This window comes from Miniopterus natalensis, chromosome 17 (genome assembly GCF_054644295.1).
Source record: "Miniopterus natalensis isolate mMinNat1 chromosome 17, mMinNat1.hap1, whole genome shotgun sequence".
Classification (NCBI taxonomy): domain Eukaryota; kingdom Metazoa; phylum Chordata; class Mammalia; order Chiroptera; family Miniopteridae; genus Miniopterus; species Miniopterus natalensis.
The window spans coordinates 16,513,359-16,529,066 of NC_142097.1; the positions used below are offsets into that span (position 1 = coordinate 16,513,359).

Sequence of the window (15,708 nt, forward strand, 5' to 3'; positions counted from 1 at the left end):
GGGAGGTGGGGAGAGAAACATCGATGTGAGAGAGACACATTGATTGGTTGCCTCCTGCACGTGCCTCCGACAGGGACCAGGGATTGAACCTGCAACCCAGGTGTGTGCTCTTGACCAGGAATCGAACCCATGACCCTTCCTTGCACTGGCTGACGCTCTAACCACTGAGCCACACCGGCCAGGGCGCCAGGCTCTTCTTACCCAATTCCTGCTTCTCTCCAGTCTCTTCCCTGGCCTCACCCTCCCACACACACCTGTCCTACGCTGCATGCCCTTGTCCCTGCCCCTCCTTGCACTCTGTTTCTAAGACACACCAGCTCATTTGTAAAGGGCCTTAGCCAGCTCAGGCAGGGCTTGTCAGCATCCCCCACTTGTCCTTTCTCAGCCTCCTCTAGACATTCGTCCCCTCCTTTAGCTGTCACCAGCAAGCTGAATTGGATATTTTGGAAGGGATGCTGCAGCTGGCTCGGGGAGGAGGGTGGCACAGAGAGAAGCAGAGGCAGAGGGAACTGCGGGCAGCCGCGGAACAAGAGATTCCTAACACCCTTTGTCCCCAACTTTGCCAGCTTGGGAGCTGGCAGGATCTTACACCGATCCCGCTCTGTACCTCATTTTTCTCTCTCACACACACAATACCTTGCTTTACAACTTACCACATTCTCTCACATACACCCAGGTACCTGCCTGGCACACTCTCTCTCCTCCAAATCTGCTCAAATGCTCCCTCTTCCATGAGTCCTACCCTGGTCACCATCGAAAAAGGCAGTCCCTCCTCCCACATTCTCTATCTTCCTCACCCTGTTCTTTTTTTCCCTGGTACACTTGTCACCTTCTAACATATAATACAATTTACTCATCCATGTCATTTACATTTCTTCCCCTCCTTGGATTGTAAGTGCCACCAGAGCAGGGATTTCCATCTGTGTGTTTTTTCACGGATCCCCCACAGTGCCTATCACAGTGCCTGACACAGAGCTGAAGCTCAATAAATATTTGTGTATTGAGTGACTAAATGAATGAATGATCTTATTTAATCCCTACACACTCCTGTGGAGTTGGTTGATAGTATTCCCTTTTTTTTTTTTTATTGTGGTAAAATACCTATAACATAAAAAGTACCATTTTAACCATTTTCAAGTGTGCAGTTTAGTGGCATTAAGTACACTCACTTAAACCACGTTTGTGTTCGTGATGTGTGAAACTAGGGAGTGAAAGCATCATCACCATCCATCTCCAGAACTTTTTTATCTCCCCAAACTGAAATTCTGCATCCATGAAACACTAGTTCCTCAGCCTTCCCTTCCCACAGCCCCTGGAGACAATCATTCTACTTTCTGTTTCTATGAAAGACAACATGTGTCCTTTAGTGTCCGGCCTACTTCACTTAGCGCTATGTCCTCGAGGTTCAGCCATGCTGTAGCCTTCTGCCCATTTTACAGATATGAGAATGGTTATTATTGCCCCCTTACAGAAGGTGAGTTTCGGGGAACTATCTGAGAGCACCTAAAAAGCAGACTTGTCACAGGGCTGGTGGGGTTGGCTGGCTTTTATAACTCCCTGGAGAAATCAGTGCTAATCCATGTGCCTAGGCCCACACGGCAGTTGAAGAGTGATTTCCTCTGTGTTGTATTTCCTTTGGGAATATTTTTACTCTTACTCCCATTTCCCACTCGTTCTCGCTCAGTAGCTCCTCCTAGCACTTTTACTACCACCACCCCCTTCCCACCTGTCCCCGACTTTTCCCTCCCAGAGCATTTTAACTCCTTTCTCTTGGGTCAAACTGGCCTTGTCTGGAGATCCTCCTGCTTGGGATTCATCTGAGCGCATTAAGCCTTCCTTAAGGCCCTGTTTACACCCCTCACCCCTCCTCCCACCCTGGGGTAGTTATGAGCCTGTTCCCTTTCAAAGCAATTAGTGCAAGGAGGCCAGCCGACTCGGTGCTAATGCCGTTTCATTAAGTGGGAGCAAACCTAATGATAATAAAATGGCACATTTAACATTCAAACATTGAACAGGGTTTCTAAGCGACTGTGTCTCTCTTTCTTTCTGGTATAACAGCTCCATCTTCATAAGGACCTGACAATACACCTTAATGGGAGACTGGGGAACTGAGCATCTTTCCAGAACCAGAGAGAGGATGGGAACCAGACAAAGGCTCCAGAGAAAAAGAATGCTGTGCACCAAGGGGACAAAGACCCTCAGGATTCCTGGGGTAATGGGCTCTGTGGTGCTGATTTAGATAATTAAAGTCTGTAAGAAATGAGGTCACATGGAAAATAAAGCCCACAGCGGACTTTAAGGCAATGTCGTTATTTATTTGTTTATTCCACACATTTTTTTTCAGCAAACATTTATGATACACCCACGATGAGCCAGATTTTATGGGAGTCTGTGATGGAGGGTGGCTCTAGTTTTAGGAAAAGGAATTTCAAAGGCAGTCGTCATCTACAAATCATCTGTTTACCCTCCCCTGGGCAGCTTTAGTCAAATCCATCTCAAATTCATCAAATGTCCCTGCGAAGGGAATTTTAACAACTGCTTTGGTCTCCTGAGCTGGTTCTTATGCCCCTTCCTTATACAGACATCCATCTCAAAGGTCTTTGCTACTCTGTGATTATAGAATGTCTGCTTGACCTTCTAGAAGCAAAAAAAATAGTCATGGGCTTGAGGAGCTGGCCAGGGAAAGAAGGTGGATTCAGTCATCTGGTGTGTAGGGGGGACTCAAGAGAGCAGGAGAAGAAGATGACATCTCACAGCCACTTCCTTCATCTGAGAAACCTTTCCCAGCAGAGGGATTTATTCACAGCCCCTGTGCACAAAGGGAGGCTGCCGGCCAGGGGTCAAAGGTGAGCTTTGCCAAGGCCAGGGAAGCGGCTGATTCGAAAAGGTGTCAAGTCATAAGATGGCGTTAATTTCATGCTTAATTCATACAGGATCTTGCCCACAACAGGGGACAGCTTGAATCCATGCCCTAGAGAAAGAAGAGCAGGTTGTCAAGCATCCTCAGAGACAGGGGCTGGGCTCTCTGGAAGTCCCCTACACAGGCCCCAAATAGAGCCTCCCGCTCTGAGCACCTGCTCCTCTCTAATCGCCCTGCCCAGCCCCTCACACACTCAGTGTCTAGGCTTTGGTCCCTATCTGGCCAGCTAAAAGTGTGGAAAACACTATTTTCCCTGGCACTGAGGTAGGTGGGCTTTAAGACACCCCATCTTCCCCTCCTCAGACTCACCAGAGAATCCAGCACCGATGACAATGTTGTCATACTTTGGGTGTCGATCAAGAATGAAGTGCTCATCAGGGGTGTTCTAGAAAGAAACAATCACACCTGTGTCCTTTGAGGACAGAGGAAAGAGGAAGGCCCAGAAGGGAGGGGGCTAGGCTGGATTCCTTTCCAGAAAGAATGGGAAAGAGGCACAGGATGCGCTCTGCGAGCCAGTGCCCCCTTTGGGTACGTCAGTCTTTCTCATTTGTCCATCTGCCTCTCTTCTCGCACAGAGCTATGAACACAGTAGGTGCTCAGTTAATGCACACAAACTAGCTTAGCCAAGACGCCTCAGGCTCTGGTGACATCTGTCTCTTCTCTTTGTCCCTAAGGCCCGCTCAACTAGAACATCTTGCCAAAAAATCTTTTAGAGCCCTTCTGGGAAACATAGTGAAGGACTGCCAGGCATAAGTCTAGTTTCCTAATGAAAAGGCATATGAATAACCTCTAATGGGCCTTCTCTGGTGGAGGTGAACCGACCCACAGAAATGAACTCATTTGTTTCAAGTCACATACTATGTCAGAAGTCAAGTAGAGTCAAGCCTGAGCAGCACCGGGCCAATCTGTCTCCTTCCTCTGCTCTCCGGGGCTGCCCACCCCCTTACCGTGTACATGCAGCGCTCCGTAACGGCGGGCTCGGGCTCTAGGTCAGGTAAGTGATCTCTGACGAAGCGGCTCAGGATTTGGACATCTGGGATGTCTGAGAATGCTGCGGGGCAGTCCCGCTCCTCGGGATCTGCATTGTTGCCGTGGTGATAGCAGACCTGGCTCCCAATCAGAGCAGTGTGAGCGGCGAGGGCCGGCATTCCCGCACACCCACCCAGCCCAGGGGGCAGGCTTGTACACACAATGCCCCCATCCATCATCCCAGCCTTCCCCGGTCCTGACAGATGCTGCTTGTTGCCACGCAAGGTTGCCTAGTAGTTCATTCCCCGCCAACTCTCTGCTTGCAAAGGAAGGGCTCCCTTTGCTGGGCCTCAGGACAACTGGGTGTCTTGCAATGCAAGAGGTGATCAGCAAAGTAGACTCCTGCTGCTGCCCACCGGGATCTGAGGGAGTCTGCCGAGGGAAGTAAGAGCAGCTGCCCCGATTCTGGGTGCACCCCTCTTAGCTTTCTCTCTGCCTTTCACTCACCTTCATGAGCCCTGGGTACTCTCCGGAGGGCAGCCCATAGATGTGGTGGGGAGCCAGGCTGAAGTCCAGGCCCAGGAAGCATGGAAAGGCCTGGGATGCACCGTAGCTTCCAGGAACCTTCTCTCGCCAGTAACACACATTGATCCGCTGGGTCTTGAAAGCAGAGGAAGTGGGAGATGAAAAGAGAAAGCCTTGGAACTCTAAAGACACCGAGCACTGTTTCTTCTGGGGTCTTATAGCCCTTCCATATAAGGCCGGATGCCCCACTTCACTCATCTACCCTTTTTTCATCCAATTTTCATGTCATCTGCATGTTATGTTATATCACGATGCACAAAAATCTCTGAATCTCTCTTCTCCATCCTTAGTCTTCTCCCATAACTGCACCCAGCCTTCCTTTTTTCTCTCCAGGAGTTAATAATACCTCATATGTATTGAGTGCTTATGATGGGCCAGGCCATCTCCTAAGGGCTTTATGTATATCATTTAATTTCATTCTCCAACAGTCCTAGGCCCCATTTTATAGTTTATACAACTAAGGCTCAGTGAGGTAAATGAATTTGCCCAAAGTTATCCACTAGCAAGTGGCCATCTGGCTCCAAGGTTTCTTCTCTTAATCACCAACTCTCAGGCTTCCAGCTCCCCTTACCTGGAGAGGCAGCTCAATTCCCAGGGGACGGAGGAGCCGGTTGGTCCAAGGACCTGCTGTGATGACCAAGCTGTTGGCTTGGTAGCTCTTGGAGGTGGTTTTCACTGTGATAGGTAGCCCTGGTTTTATCTCCATCACCTTCTCTCCATCACACACTCTGCCTCCTAGCTGTCGAATTGCATCCTGAAAGGGCAGAATCAGGGAAGGGCAAATGGTCATGAATGTGATTCACCCTGGTGGACAAAGAGTCCTTTGCTTAGGGCAGAAAAGAGGGTGCAGATTCTAGACTTCCTCTCCCATACTGACAAGGTCTAGCAGGGTATGTAAATCTGTCCTGGCCAAAGGTCAAGACTAAAGCCGGCATGGCAAAAGCCCTCATCCAGTGGGGGGTTGGGGCATGGCTGATTGGGACTCGAGATGCCTAGATCAGGAGCTGCACTGTCCCTAATACTGCACAACATCACCTGGAGGACTCTGAGGGCCTTGTCTGCATAGAGAACTCCTCCAGACTTTTCCAAGAGCCCCATTTCTCCCCTGGCCAACCGAATATTGGGGAAACGCTGCTTCAGTTCTTCAGATGAAAGACACTGGTGTTGCACACCCAGCCTAGACAAAGTAGACCGGATTGTCTTTAATTCTTGATTCTCACTCATTCCCAGCAGCAGTAGTCCAGTTTGCCTGTAAAAAAATAAAAATAAGACACCTGGGTAAGGATATGTACCAGGGCCCTGGGCCATTCGCTCTCATTCTTCAGCAAGGGACCCAGGGCCAGGCATCAAGGAGAGCCCCAGCCTCCCATTCAAAAGCAGGTAAACTTAGCTCTATCACAGGAGTCCCAATATTATGGAGCTGCTTTCCAGCCCATTCCCAAGCTGCTCTTGTCTCTCACTGCTTAGAAGTTTGCATGTCCCTCCACCTTCCCCCTCAGGATCCATCCTGTCCTTGAGGGCAGAGGTCCTAAGCCCTCTCTCATTCCTGCTCCTAGAGGGTGGTAGGTGTTCAATGAGTCTGATACGCTCTCTTCCCCTTCCTGCTGTCCCCCAGCCCCGTTCACTATTTTCAGCTCTATTCTTTACTCCCTTCCCCCACCCCTGCTGTTTCTCCTCCCAGTCCCTTTTCTTGTCAGGTAATGTTTTGTCCCTTTCTGTGTCTGTCTGTCTCTCTTGTTCCTTCTTAGAAGCTGCCCGTTTTGTGGAAAGAGTCCTAAACTGGGAGATCTGCCTCTGGGTCCAGTCCTGGCATCCCTGTGACCTTGCTCTGGTTGCTCACCTCTCCAGGCCCCAGATTCCTCCTCTGTGACAATGTCTGTTGGACTATCGACGGTTCCACACCAGTGTGGAACCATCTCCACCCCAGGGGCATGTGGAAATGATATGGGCCATTTTTTTTAGTTGGCACAGTGCCTGGGGGTTGCCACTCACATTGAGCGGGCAGGGACCAGGGATGCTAAACCTGCAATGTTCAGGAAGATCCCACCCAAATGCCAATAACACCTTCATGCAGAAACACCAGTAGATGGTCTCTTAGGGCTAGAGCAATTAATTTAGTGATGCTATAATTTTGTTTCTCCCTGTATTTCCCTCTGTGTTTCTTACTCACTAAGGAAGTGCAAGCTGTTTCTCTTTAATGCTTTCTATCTCTCTGTCTCAAGAGACCAGAGATCTCTTTTTGCAGAAACTGATCTAAACAATGGAAGGGTCACTTTGGGCCTCAGAACCATTCCTGTCATCCGCCTCAGTTTCTGCAGCCGTAGTGACCAGCATCAGCCTGGTACATCCCCCAGATAGCGCGTATAAAGCTCGTAATAGCCTATAATGGAGTCTCATGGATATTACACGCTTCCAAATCCCACATTATCTGGTTGGGGGGATTAAAGCGAAGATCGGGAGGGGTTAGAGGCACAGCGGGCCCCGGGGCTGGTGTCAGTACACAGAGCCGCGCAGCGTGCCCAATGCATTTGCCACGGCCCCCGCCTCGCCAGCATTCACCACGGGGCAAAGGCGGGGAGCACCGCTGCCTCTCCAGAGCTCGGCAGAGGCACGCTGGAGAAGCCCCCACCAGCCAGCGGCCAGCCTTCCTCCTGTGGCCCCTGAAAGAACTTCAGATTGGCTCTCGGGTAATGAAAACTTGCTTAATAAACTTCTTGGTCAACAGGATAATTAAGAAGTCACCCAAGGGTCTGTTCTTTTTTTTTTTTTTAAATATATCTTTTTATTGATTTCAGAGAGCAGAAGGGAGAGGGAGAGAGAGAGATAGAAATATCAATGATGAGAGAGTCATTGATCGGCTGCAGCCCGCAACCCGGGCATGTGCCCTGACCGGGAATCGAACCCTGATCGCCTGGATCCTAGGTGGATGCTTAACCGCTGAGCCACGCCCGGCTGGGCCCAAGGGTCTGTTCTTGAGCTCTTTTTACCTGATGGAGTTGTAGCTGGGCAGGATTCTGGACAAGACCTAGCTTAACCCTCACTGTAGCAGTCAGATGGCTGGCCTGGAAACAGAGCAGCATCTCCTAACCCTGCCCTCAATGTGTCAACCTCGGGCTCTTACACGCTCTCGGGGTTCCTTTCTTTTCCTTTCTCTCTCCTCTCTTCCTTCCCCCCTCTTTTCTTTTCTTCCCCCTTCTTCCCTCCCTTCTTTCCTTGAAATAAGGGCCCCTCTTACAGGAGTGTACTGTCCAGGGAAAATGAGCTCATGCCAGGACAACGGGCCAGTCCTTTGAATTATGAAATGCTGAGTGACATTTTCACTCCCAGGCCGTCCTGTGGTGGCTGAAGCGGGAGCTCCCCATCCCGAAGAGTAATCAGTGAGCTGATTCTGCCGGTGAATGTAATTGTGCCGACCGTAATCATTTTTGCTCCAGCTCTCTGCCCCTGTGGCATTTATTTCTTTGCCCAGATATTGATCTAACAGTGGGAAATTTTCCATCAGAATTTGTGATGCTGGACCCTCCCCTAGTCCGAAGATGCGTTTGGGAAATTCTCATTTTCCGTGGATCACAGCTGAGTTATTTGGCCTGAGGGAAACCGTGCACGGCTGGAGAAATGCCTTGGATTGGAGAGAGATTTTTGACCATTATGAGCAAATCGGAAATAAATGTAAAACACTGCCTGGAAATGCAAAGGCCTGTCATTATGGGAGATAGGTGAGAGGCTCCTGTGGGAAATGCTTAGAGAATTGGAAATCAGTCAATCAAAACCGGGATGGGAGAATGGGCCTTTCCCCCCAGTATGAAGATAGATGACTTCCATGGGCAGATTGAAAATCATTTAAGTGCTTATTTTCTTAATGGCGTTTCCTAGATCCCAATAAGCAGACTGCTCATTCTGCATCAATTTCTCACCCCTGTGCCTTGGGCCTCCCTCTCCTCTTTTTTGCTCAGACCTAGGCCACAAAATTTGGGGAGGCATCACAGGAAAAAGGAATGCCCAGAAAATGACTGGTCAGGGCTGGCCTAGAAAGAAGGCACCTTGAAGGGAGGCCGGGTGGTCAGGAAACCCTGGAAAGAGTGTAGTTCCCAACTCCTCAAATGTCCTCAGCTGAGTGCAGAGCATTCGGTATGAATTGTGCTTTCCTCCCAACCCCAGCTGGATCCAGCACTAGGGAGAAGTAATCAAAGATTCCTCCCAAGGGTTTTGTTGACTCTATGGCCCCACTAAAGCCACCGAGTTGGTGATTAGGGATGTCCTACTATTGCAGGACAGGAGGCAGGATGGAGTGGGGAGGAATTGGGAGGGGCAGACATCTCTCCCTGCATCTGCCATCTCCTATCCCAGTCTCCAGTTCCCCTCTCTGGTTCAAAAGTACCAGGCAAACCAGCTCTCAAGTCACCTTGGGGAAGGGATTTAAGTAGGGACTTGGTAATGGCTGCTGTCTTTGTTGGGTTTGGAGGAGCTCTTGGCGTTTCATCTTCTGCTCAGTGGGCCGAGGTGGAATTGGTTAACAAAGACCGCTCCAGGGAGGGGATGTGGCTGACAAGCCAGACACTTCGCAGACACAGGAAGCAGCAGCTGCGGAGGGGGCCACCAGGTTCTGCCAGCAGCTGTACTGCCTACGGCTGTGATCTTGTCTGATATTGTCAGCTAAGCAGGGGCAGCCGGGGTCAGGAGCTAGATGGGAGGACTCAAAGGGAAAAGGCGGGGAAGGGAAGAGAGGGGCCACAGAGCTGGGATTTGCTGTTGCTATCAACGTCCTGGCTGTACACATCACAAAAGATTCAGACCTTGTGATCTGACACATGTGTCACAGTCTGTTCCCAGAATATATGCAAATATCCTGAGCTCACCCATGTTTAGTATGCCACTGCCACAGGAAGGGGCAGCACAGAATAAAAAGAACTGAACAACCACCTCACCTACCAACTCCTGAAGGTGTTATTTTTTTTAAATCATCATCATCAAATAGCATTAAGTAAATACATTCATATCTGTCAGTTAGATTATGATATTGTGCTAGTTCTTCCAGGAGAGCGTAGGATAGTAAGAAACACAACGATGATGGATCATTTAGAAAATCAGAATTAAGAACAAAAGCTAAAGGAATTGGAATGAGAAGTATCTGTTCTGTGTCCCTACTAAGTAAAATAACTAAATAAATTAGTGTGCCTGAGTAACTTAGGTTAGCCATAGAAAGGACTTGTTAATAATAATACTAATAATATATAACACCTAGCACTCTATAGGACTTTCAAGGTTTTTCAAAGCCCATTCACTTTATTCTTCCTTTTTCATAATTGAGGCTGTGAGACATCAGAATAATGTTTTAAGAAGGGCTATGATATGTTCCTGTCTATAAATGCACATTAGAAGTCTTCTGATCTGGGGTGATTCAGCAATGAACTTGTTTGGAGACAAGTAACCAGTTTATGGTATCTTCTAAACCAGGGGGCCAGCAAACTACAACCTAGGGACCAAATCAGGTCACTTATTCTTGTCTGTTCCAGAAGCCAAGATGGTTTTTGTATTTCTTAATGGTTGAAAAAAGCAAAAGAAGCTCTGGCCAGTTTTGCTCAGTGGTTAGAGCGTTGGCCCTCAGACCGAAGGGTCTCGGGTTTGATTCCGGGTCAAGGGCACATACCTTCGTTGCAGGCTCAATCCCTGGCCCGGTTGGGGTGCGTGTGGGAGGCAACCAATCAATTTTTTCTCTCTCTCTCCCCCTCCTCTCTCCCCTCCACTCTCTCTAAAAATCAATGAAAAAAAATATCGTCGGGTGAGAATTAACAAAAAAAAAAACAACCACCAAAAAAAAGCAAAAGAGTATTTCATGACATGAAAATTATATGAAATTTTTGTGTCCATAAATAAAGTTTTATTGGAACACAGCCATGCTCATTTGTTTACATATTTTCTGTGGGTGCTTTCACATTGCAGTGGTAGAGTTGAGTAATAGGCAAAATTGAATAGTTGCAACAGAGACCATGTGGCCTACAAAACCTAAAATACTTACTATGTGGCCATTTACAGAGAAAGATTGCCAAGCCCTGCTTGAGACTATAAGAATTCTGTTTTTTGCACAAATGGGCAAATGGGTTGAGGCCCTGACTACTCAGTAGCAACCCTCTAATGAGGTTTAATGAGAATTAAATGAGTTAACATGTATCAGGTAGTTTTAGGACAGCCTTACTTTCTTACTATAAGCACTAAATATGTGATGATGATGATGATGATTTGTCTATGCCTTTTACATGCTTATCCTCACAACAGCCCCATGAAATAGATATTAGTACTCCTACTTTACAGATGAGAAAACTGAGTCTCAAAGACGTTAAACAACTTGCTCCAAACCACACAGCTAAATGTGTCAGAGCTGATATCTAAAGTCAGGCCTGCCTCGTTCCAAAGTCCTGTCCTCCTGCCAAAGAAGAAGATTATGAGAATCTCCTACCCAAGGGTGCCTTTCCCTCTCTCCCTCTCCAGCAGCCTTCCCCTTGATGTTCTTGGTTGCTGCACCCCATCTGTCTCCTCCTGCCCTTCTTCCTCCCTGGCTCAGTTGAAATAGGATGTGGCTGACCCAAAACAGGTGGAAGGAACTGCCATTTATTGAAAGGTGCTAGGCACCGTGCCAAGCATTTCATAAGAGTCTCGTTGAAGCCTCACAAAACTCTGTGAGAAAATATGAAACACAGAGAGGCACAGAAACTTTTCCAAGGTCATATAGTTGGTAAGAGGTAGCTAGAGCACAAAGACAAATTCAAGCCTGTCTGACTTCAGAATCATCTGTATGAAAGATTCCAGACACTCTTCTAACATCTCTTTTAGTTGCCTCCTTGTCTGCTAGGAAGAAGTTTGCCCTCCGTGGCCTCAGCGGTTCTTTTAGCACAAGATACTCAGCAGTATTCACAGATGGCTGACAGAGAGGGGTCCCTTAGCCAGGCCGCCCCTCAGCAAGACATGCTCCTTTATTTGGGTGCTGGGTGCATTAGCTGCCTCTGGAATAAATCTGTAATTAGCTGCCCTAGCTGTATTTGCATAATGGATTTCACTTTGTTCTTAAGTTAATGGTGTTTTTGCAACAGAACAGTAACCTCTTGGTTCCTGGCCATTAAAATAACTGCCACCCTGTAGGGTAGAGCTGGAGTTTTGTAGGAAGTTCATTTAAGAGCCACAGAGATCAACAATAAAAATAAATAAAAGGGGGGAAAAAGAGCCACAAAGAAGATGGGAGGGAGGTGGGGTGGGTGGTTAAAGTCCTCTTTGCGTCACAGGTTGTCTGCTTTCTTCCCCATGAGGGTGTGGAAGGTCAGTTAGGAGAGGGCCTTGGGGGTTAGAGAGAGCCATGGGGGCAACAATAAAGAGATGCAGGCTCACTCCCTGGCAAGCAGTGGGGTCTGAAGAGCATCCCTGTTTTGTTCCTACGGAAGGAAGTATTCAGAGAACATGATATGGATTTATAGGGGTCACTCTGGGAGTTGGGAGCTGCACCCAGCATGAAAAGTTATGATACTAGTATAATATAAAGAATCAAGACAGCAGCCTCCTTTTCTATGACAATCCCCTGCCCTAAAAGAATCTCAGATGGCTTCACGGAAATATAGATATAACCTCTGCTAGCCGTGGACACGTGGTGTGACCCAGTCCTGGAACTCAGAGCCTAGCAGGAGCCAGCTGGACCTGTGGGGTGACCATGACGGTGTGCAGAGTGCTTCCGTGTGTCTGGCACTTCCCTAGCCTCTGTGTCCCTCCATTGCATTTCAGATGTTCATGCCACTGCTCCCTCACATCCTAGAAGCACCTCCAGGTGCCGGGCCCCGTGAGTTAAGGAATTCTCCAACCTGTATAATTGGGTTCCAGCTTCGTGCTCCAGCTGGGCCCATATCTGGTAGCACTCATCCATCATCTGGGTGTAAAAGTCTTCAGGGTATGCCCTGCGGATTATCCGGCTCTGCCCGTGGGAGCTTCCTCGGGAGTGTGGTAGAAAGAACTGGAAGTGGAAAGAAAGACAGATGGTTGAAGCTGTTACCCCCTGCACTGCGCACCCCCCTCCCTTTAGGAGCTAGCTCATCAAGTCAACCAGGAGCTGTCAACCAGAAGCACTTACTCTTCAAATATTTCCATACCTTCTCCCTTTCTGATGGTCCTGATCTGGCTCTCAGATCAGAAGTTCTTCAGTAGCACTAACTCAGCTTCCATTTTAACTAACATCATTCACGTCCCGAAGTCCTTTGTTAGTTTGTCTTCAGTCGTCCTGCTGCTACCCCATCCCACTTAGACTCAGAGAGAAGCGGAGTTGGAAAGAACCTTTGCGATCATGCTAGTCTAGCCCCTCGTTTCATCGACAAGAAAACGGATGCTGACTATTTCCCTGTGGCTTCAGATCACTCAGGACAAGGAAACCACCTGGGATTTAGCAAAAGTTGGAGAATTGCCTGCGAGGTGGAACCAAGAATCCCTCAGGCTTTGAGAAAACTGACAGAAATGAAAAAGGTTTCTAACCAATCCAGCTCGTTACTAAGAAGAATAAACCAGCCCTGGCTGGTTTGGTTCAGTGGTAAGAGCGTTGGCCTGCGGATCAAAGGATCCCGGGTTCGATTCTGCCCAAGGGCATGTACCTGGGTTGCAGGCTCAATCCCGGGCCCTGGGGCAATTTAAGCAGAATGGGAGGGTAGAAATCTTTGGAAGGTGGGCTGGGTGGCACATGTCCTGGGAAGAACCCTGTACATACACAGGCCCACCCACATGTGCATGGTCACTGTAGACAGCACTGCATGGGGTCACGTTTCTATGAGGAAAAATAAGACCGAAGTCTTATTTCCTGTGTATCAAACAAGGAGGCTGCTATTATCTGGAGAAGGCAGAGAAAACAAGCCTCTGCTGGGTTCCAGGATGAGGCCAGAAATATGCAGGGACAGATCCTGCCTCTGAGGCTGACAAATCAGCCTTTGCCTCCGGGCAAAATTATCTTTACTTAAGGTGACCCAAAGCAGAATTGATTCTTTTTCTGGGCTGGATCAACCATATTGGCACAGAGAGAGTGGGTGGCAAGAAGGAAGAGACAGGGTCTGGGATACTTCTTGATTAAGGGCAGGCGCTGGGGGGCGAGCAGTAAAAGGAGGAAATGCGCCTAGACACCCAAGGTGGGTCTTAGGTAGGGTGGAACTTTCTTTGCATTGGGATGATACACATCAGCTAAGCTACAAATTGCACGGAATTTGTGATGATCCGCCCCTTTGGCCTGGCCCATAGCCTGCTAGCTCTGGAAACCTCTCTCTAGGGGAGGGGACAGGGACAGGCCCTAAGGTCAGGAGGGCAGAGGTGACAATACCTGCTCCAGCAGGAGAACCCTCTTCCCGTGCTTGGCCAGGTGGTATGCCGTGAAGCAGCCCTGGATGCCTGCCCCGACCACAATGGCATCACAGAGATCATTCTGAGCAGCCATGATGCCCACTTAGCCCTACAGCCACAGCCCACGCACAAACGACAAGGCAAGCAACGCGGGACTCTGGGCTGAAGGAGGGGTAGGGCAAAGTCCAGCCTGGCTAGCATTCCCACAATCCCTTGGGGCAGTGTCCTCCCCTCCCCCAAAGCCTGGCACAGGGCTCGGCCTGGCCTCCCCTGCAGAGCAGAGCTGGGTAGTCTGATTTGTGAGGTTTAGCCCAGCTCAGCTGCCAGCCTCACCCTTGCATCTCTCTAGCTTTCTATTCTTGGCTCAATTATTGTCATGCAAATGGGCTGCTTCCTATGCCACCTTCCTGTCTCATTATGATCTTTGTCTCTGGGACCTCGGCCCTGGAATTTCAATGCCTCCTAGACCAAGCTGGGCACCAGGAATGCTGCCTCCCCCTGCTGGCTTTCCTCTCTTCAGCTTGATTTCCTTTGAAGATTCAAGAGGGCCGAACTAAGAACTTGGCACTATGCCCAGGGTAAGGTCCGCCTCCCTGGTGGGTGGTGAGGTCAGGGGGTAGACGCAGGGGCCAATTGAGAGGGCAGTCTTGTGATTATGAAATTATTCTCAGCATGTTTTACTTTCATTTTTTTAAAAAGGAGAAGAAATGATCCTGAACAAATGGAAAGGACAGAGAGAGAGGAGGAGCCTTCTCCTGAGGCACAGACAGGGGACCAGGCACCAGCCTAGGGCACAGAGGGGCCCAGGTCGTGCTCCCTCTGGGCCAGGCAGTGTGCTATATAAGTACTTCCACACGCATTGGAGACAGAGCCAGGATTGGTAGCACCTGGTTCTTATATGATTTGGGAATAAGGAACAGAAAAATTATGAATACAAAATTAGGTCCTAGGACTTGGAAGAGACTGCACAATTAAGAAGCCCCGTGTTTGAAGTTTCATTGGCTTCACAGTCAAACTCCCTCTGCATGCATTGTCTCCTTTAATCCTTACAGCCCTAGGCGTAAGTATTTTTATCCCCACTTTTGGCAGGTTAAAGATGACCCCAAATTCTTTGTCATTCCTCCTATCACAGGCTCTGTGATTGTGTGACCAATAGAATATGGCAGAAGTGATACTGGAACCCTTTCTGGCCCAGGTCCTAGGAGACTAAAGCTCCCTCTTCTCGTCTTGGAGTACTCCCTGCTGGAGCCCTGAGCTTCCATGTTAGAAGTCCCGCCACCCAGCAGGAGAGACCACACAGGGACGCCCTGAGACTACATGGGGAGCCACACATGAGGGCGAAGCCATCTTGGACACCAGCCCAGCCACCACCTAACTACCAATGAGTGATCCAATTTATGCCACATGGAGCAAAATAATCACCCAGCCAAACCCCATCTGAATTCCTGACCTACAAAATCATAAACTAGAATAAATACAATTGTTGTTTTTAGCCACTAAGTTTTGGGGTAGTTGTTCATGCAGCCATACCAAGATTCCACTTTATAGCCAAAGACACCAAGGCTTACGGAGGTTGTAACTCACCCAGTGTCACATACCTGCTAAACACAGGCACTGAGATGTGACCCCAGGCTTGTCTGCTCCAGAACCTGTCCCCTTAACCACTGTGCATCCTAGGGAATAGTCAGGACCTGTAATGATGATTCTAATTTGAATATTTTGCTGTTTCTCTCATGGCCATACTGTGAGTGGGAGAAAATAATGGACCGGGAAATCCATGTGACCACAGGGAGCTGCCCAGCCTCAGTTCAGTGCCCCCCACCTCAGCAAAGAATCCCCCAGAGTGACCCTGGCAATGAGCTGTCTTCTCAGCCCAGCCCTTC

At 48.8% G+C, this 15,708-nt stretch overlaps 1 protein-coding gene across 2 annotated transcripts; it reads right to left on the reverse strand.

Annotated features, from left to right (window-relative positions):
* Positions 1 to 2,840: 2,840 nt before the first annotated feature.
* PIPOX (pipecolic acid and sarcosine oxidase) lies at positions 2,841 to 13,922 on the reverse strand. Of its 2 annotated transcripts, none has more exons than XM_016201903.2 (8): positions 13,806 to 13,922; positions 12,316 to 12,464; positions 5,510 to 5,723; positions 5,046 to 5,228; positions 4,397 to 4,549; positions 3,868 to 4,026; positions 3,230 to 3,305; positions 2,841 to 2,971 (listed from the first exon to the last, which is right to left on the reverse strand). In XM_016201903.2, exons 1-8 carry the CDS (start codon positions 13,917 to 13,919, stop codon positions 2,841 to 2,843), a joined length of 1,179 nt encoding a protein of 392 aa, XP_016057389.2. In that variant the 5' UTR covers positions 13,920 to 13,922. The 2 variants fall into 2 exon arrangements, with proteins under 2 accessions (XP_016057389.2, XP_087682682.1); XM_087826556.1 differs by having other exon boundaries at positions 3,230 to 3,307; positions 3,864 to 4,026; positions 13,806 to 13,919.
* Between the last annotated feature and the right edge of the window lie 1,786 nt (positions 13,923 to 15,708).

Coding starts and splice junctions, on each gene's coding strand:
- PIPOX (XM_087826556.1), bottom strand. CDS start 13,919: ATGGCTGCTCAGAATGATCTCTGTGATGCCATTGTGGTCGGGGCAGGC. Junction 5,724..12,315: donor GCTGGAACCCAATTATACAG/GTTGGAGAATTC, acceptor ATTTTTTTACAG/GCAAACTGGACTACTGCTGC. Junction 4,550..5,045: donor GAATTGAGCTGCCTCTCCAG/GTAAGGGGAGCT, acceptor TCTGCTTTCAAG/ACCCAGCGGATCAATGTGTG.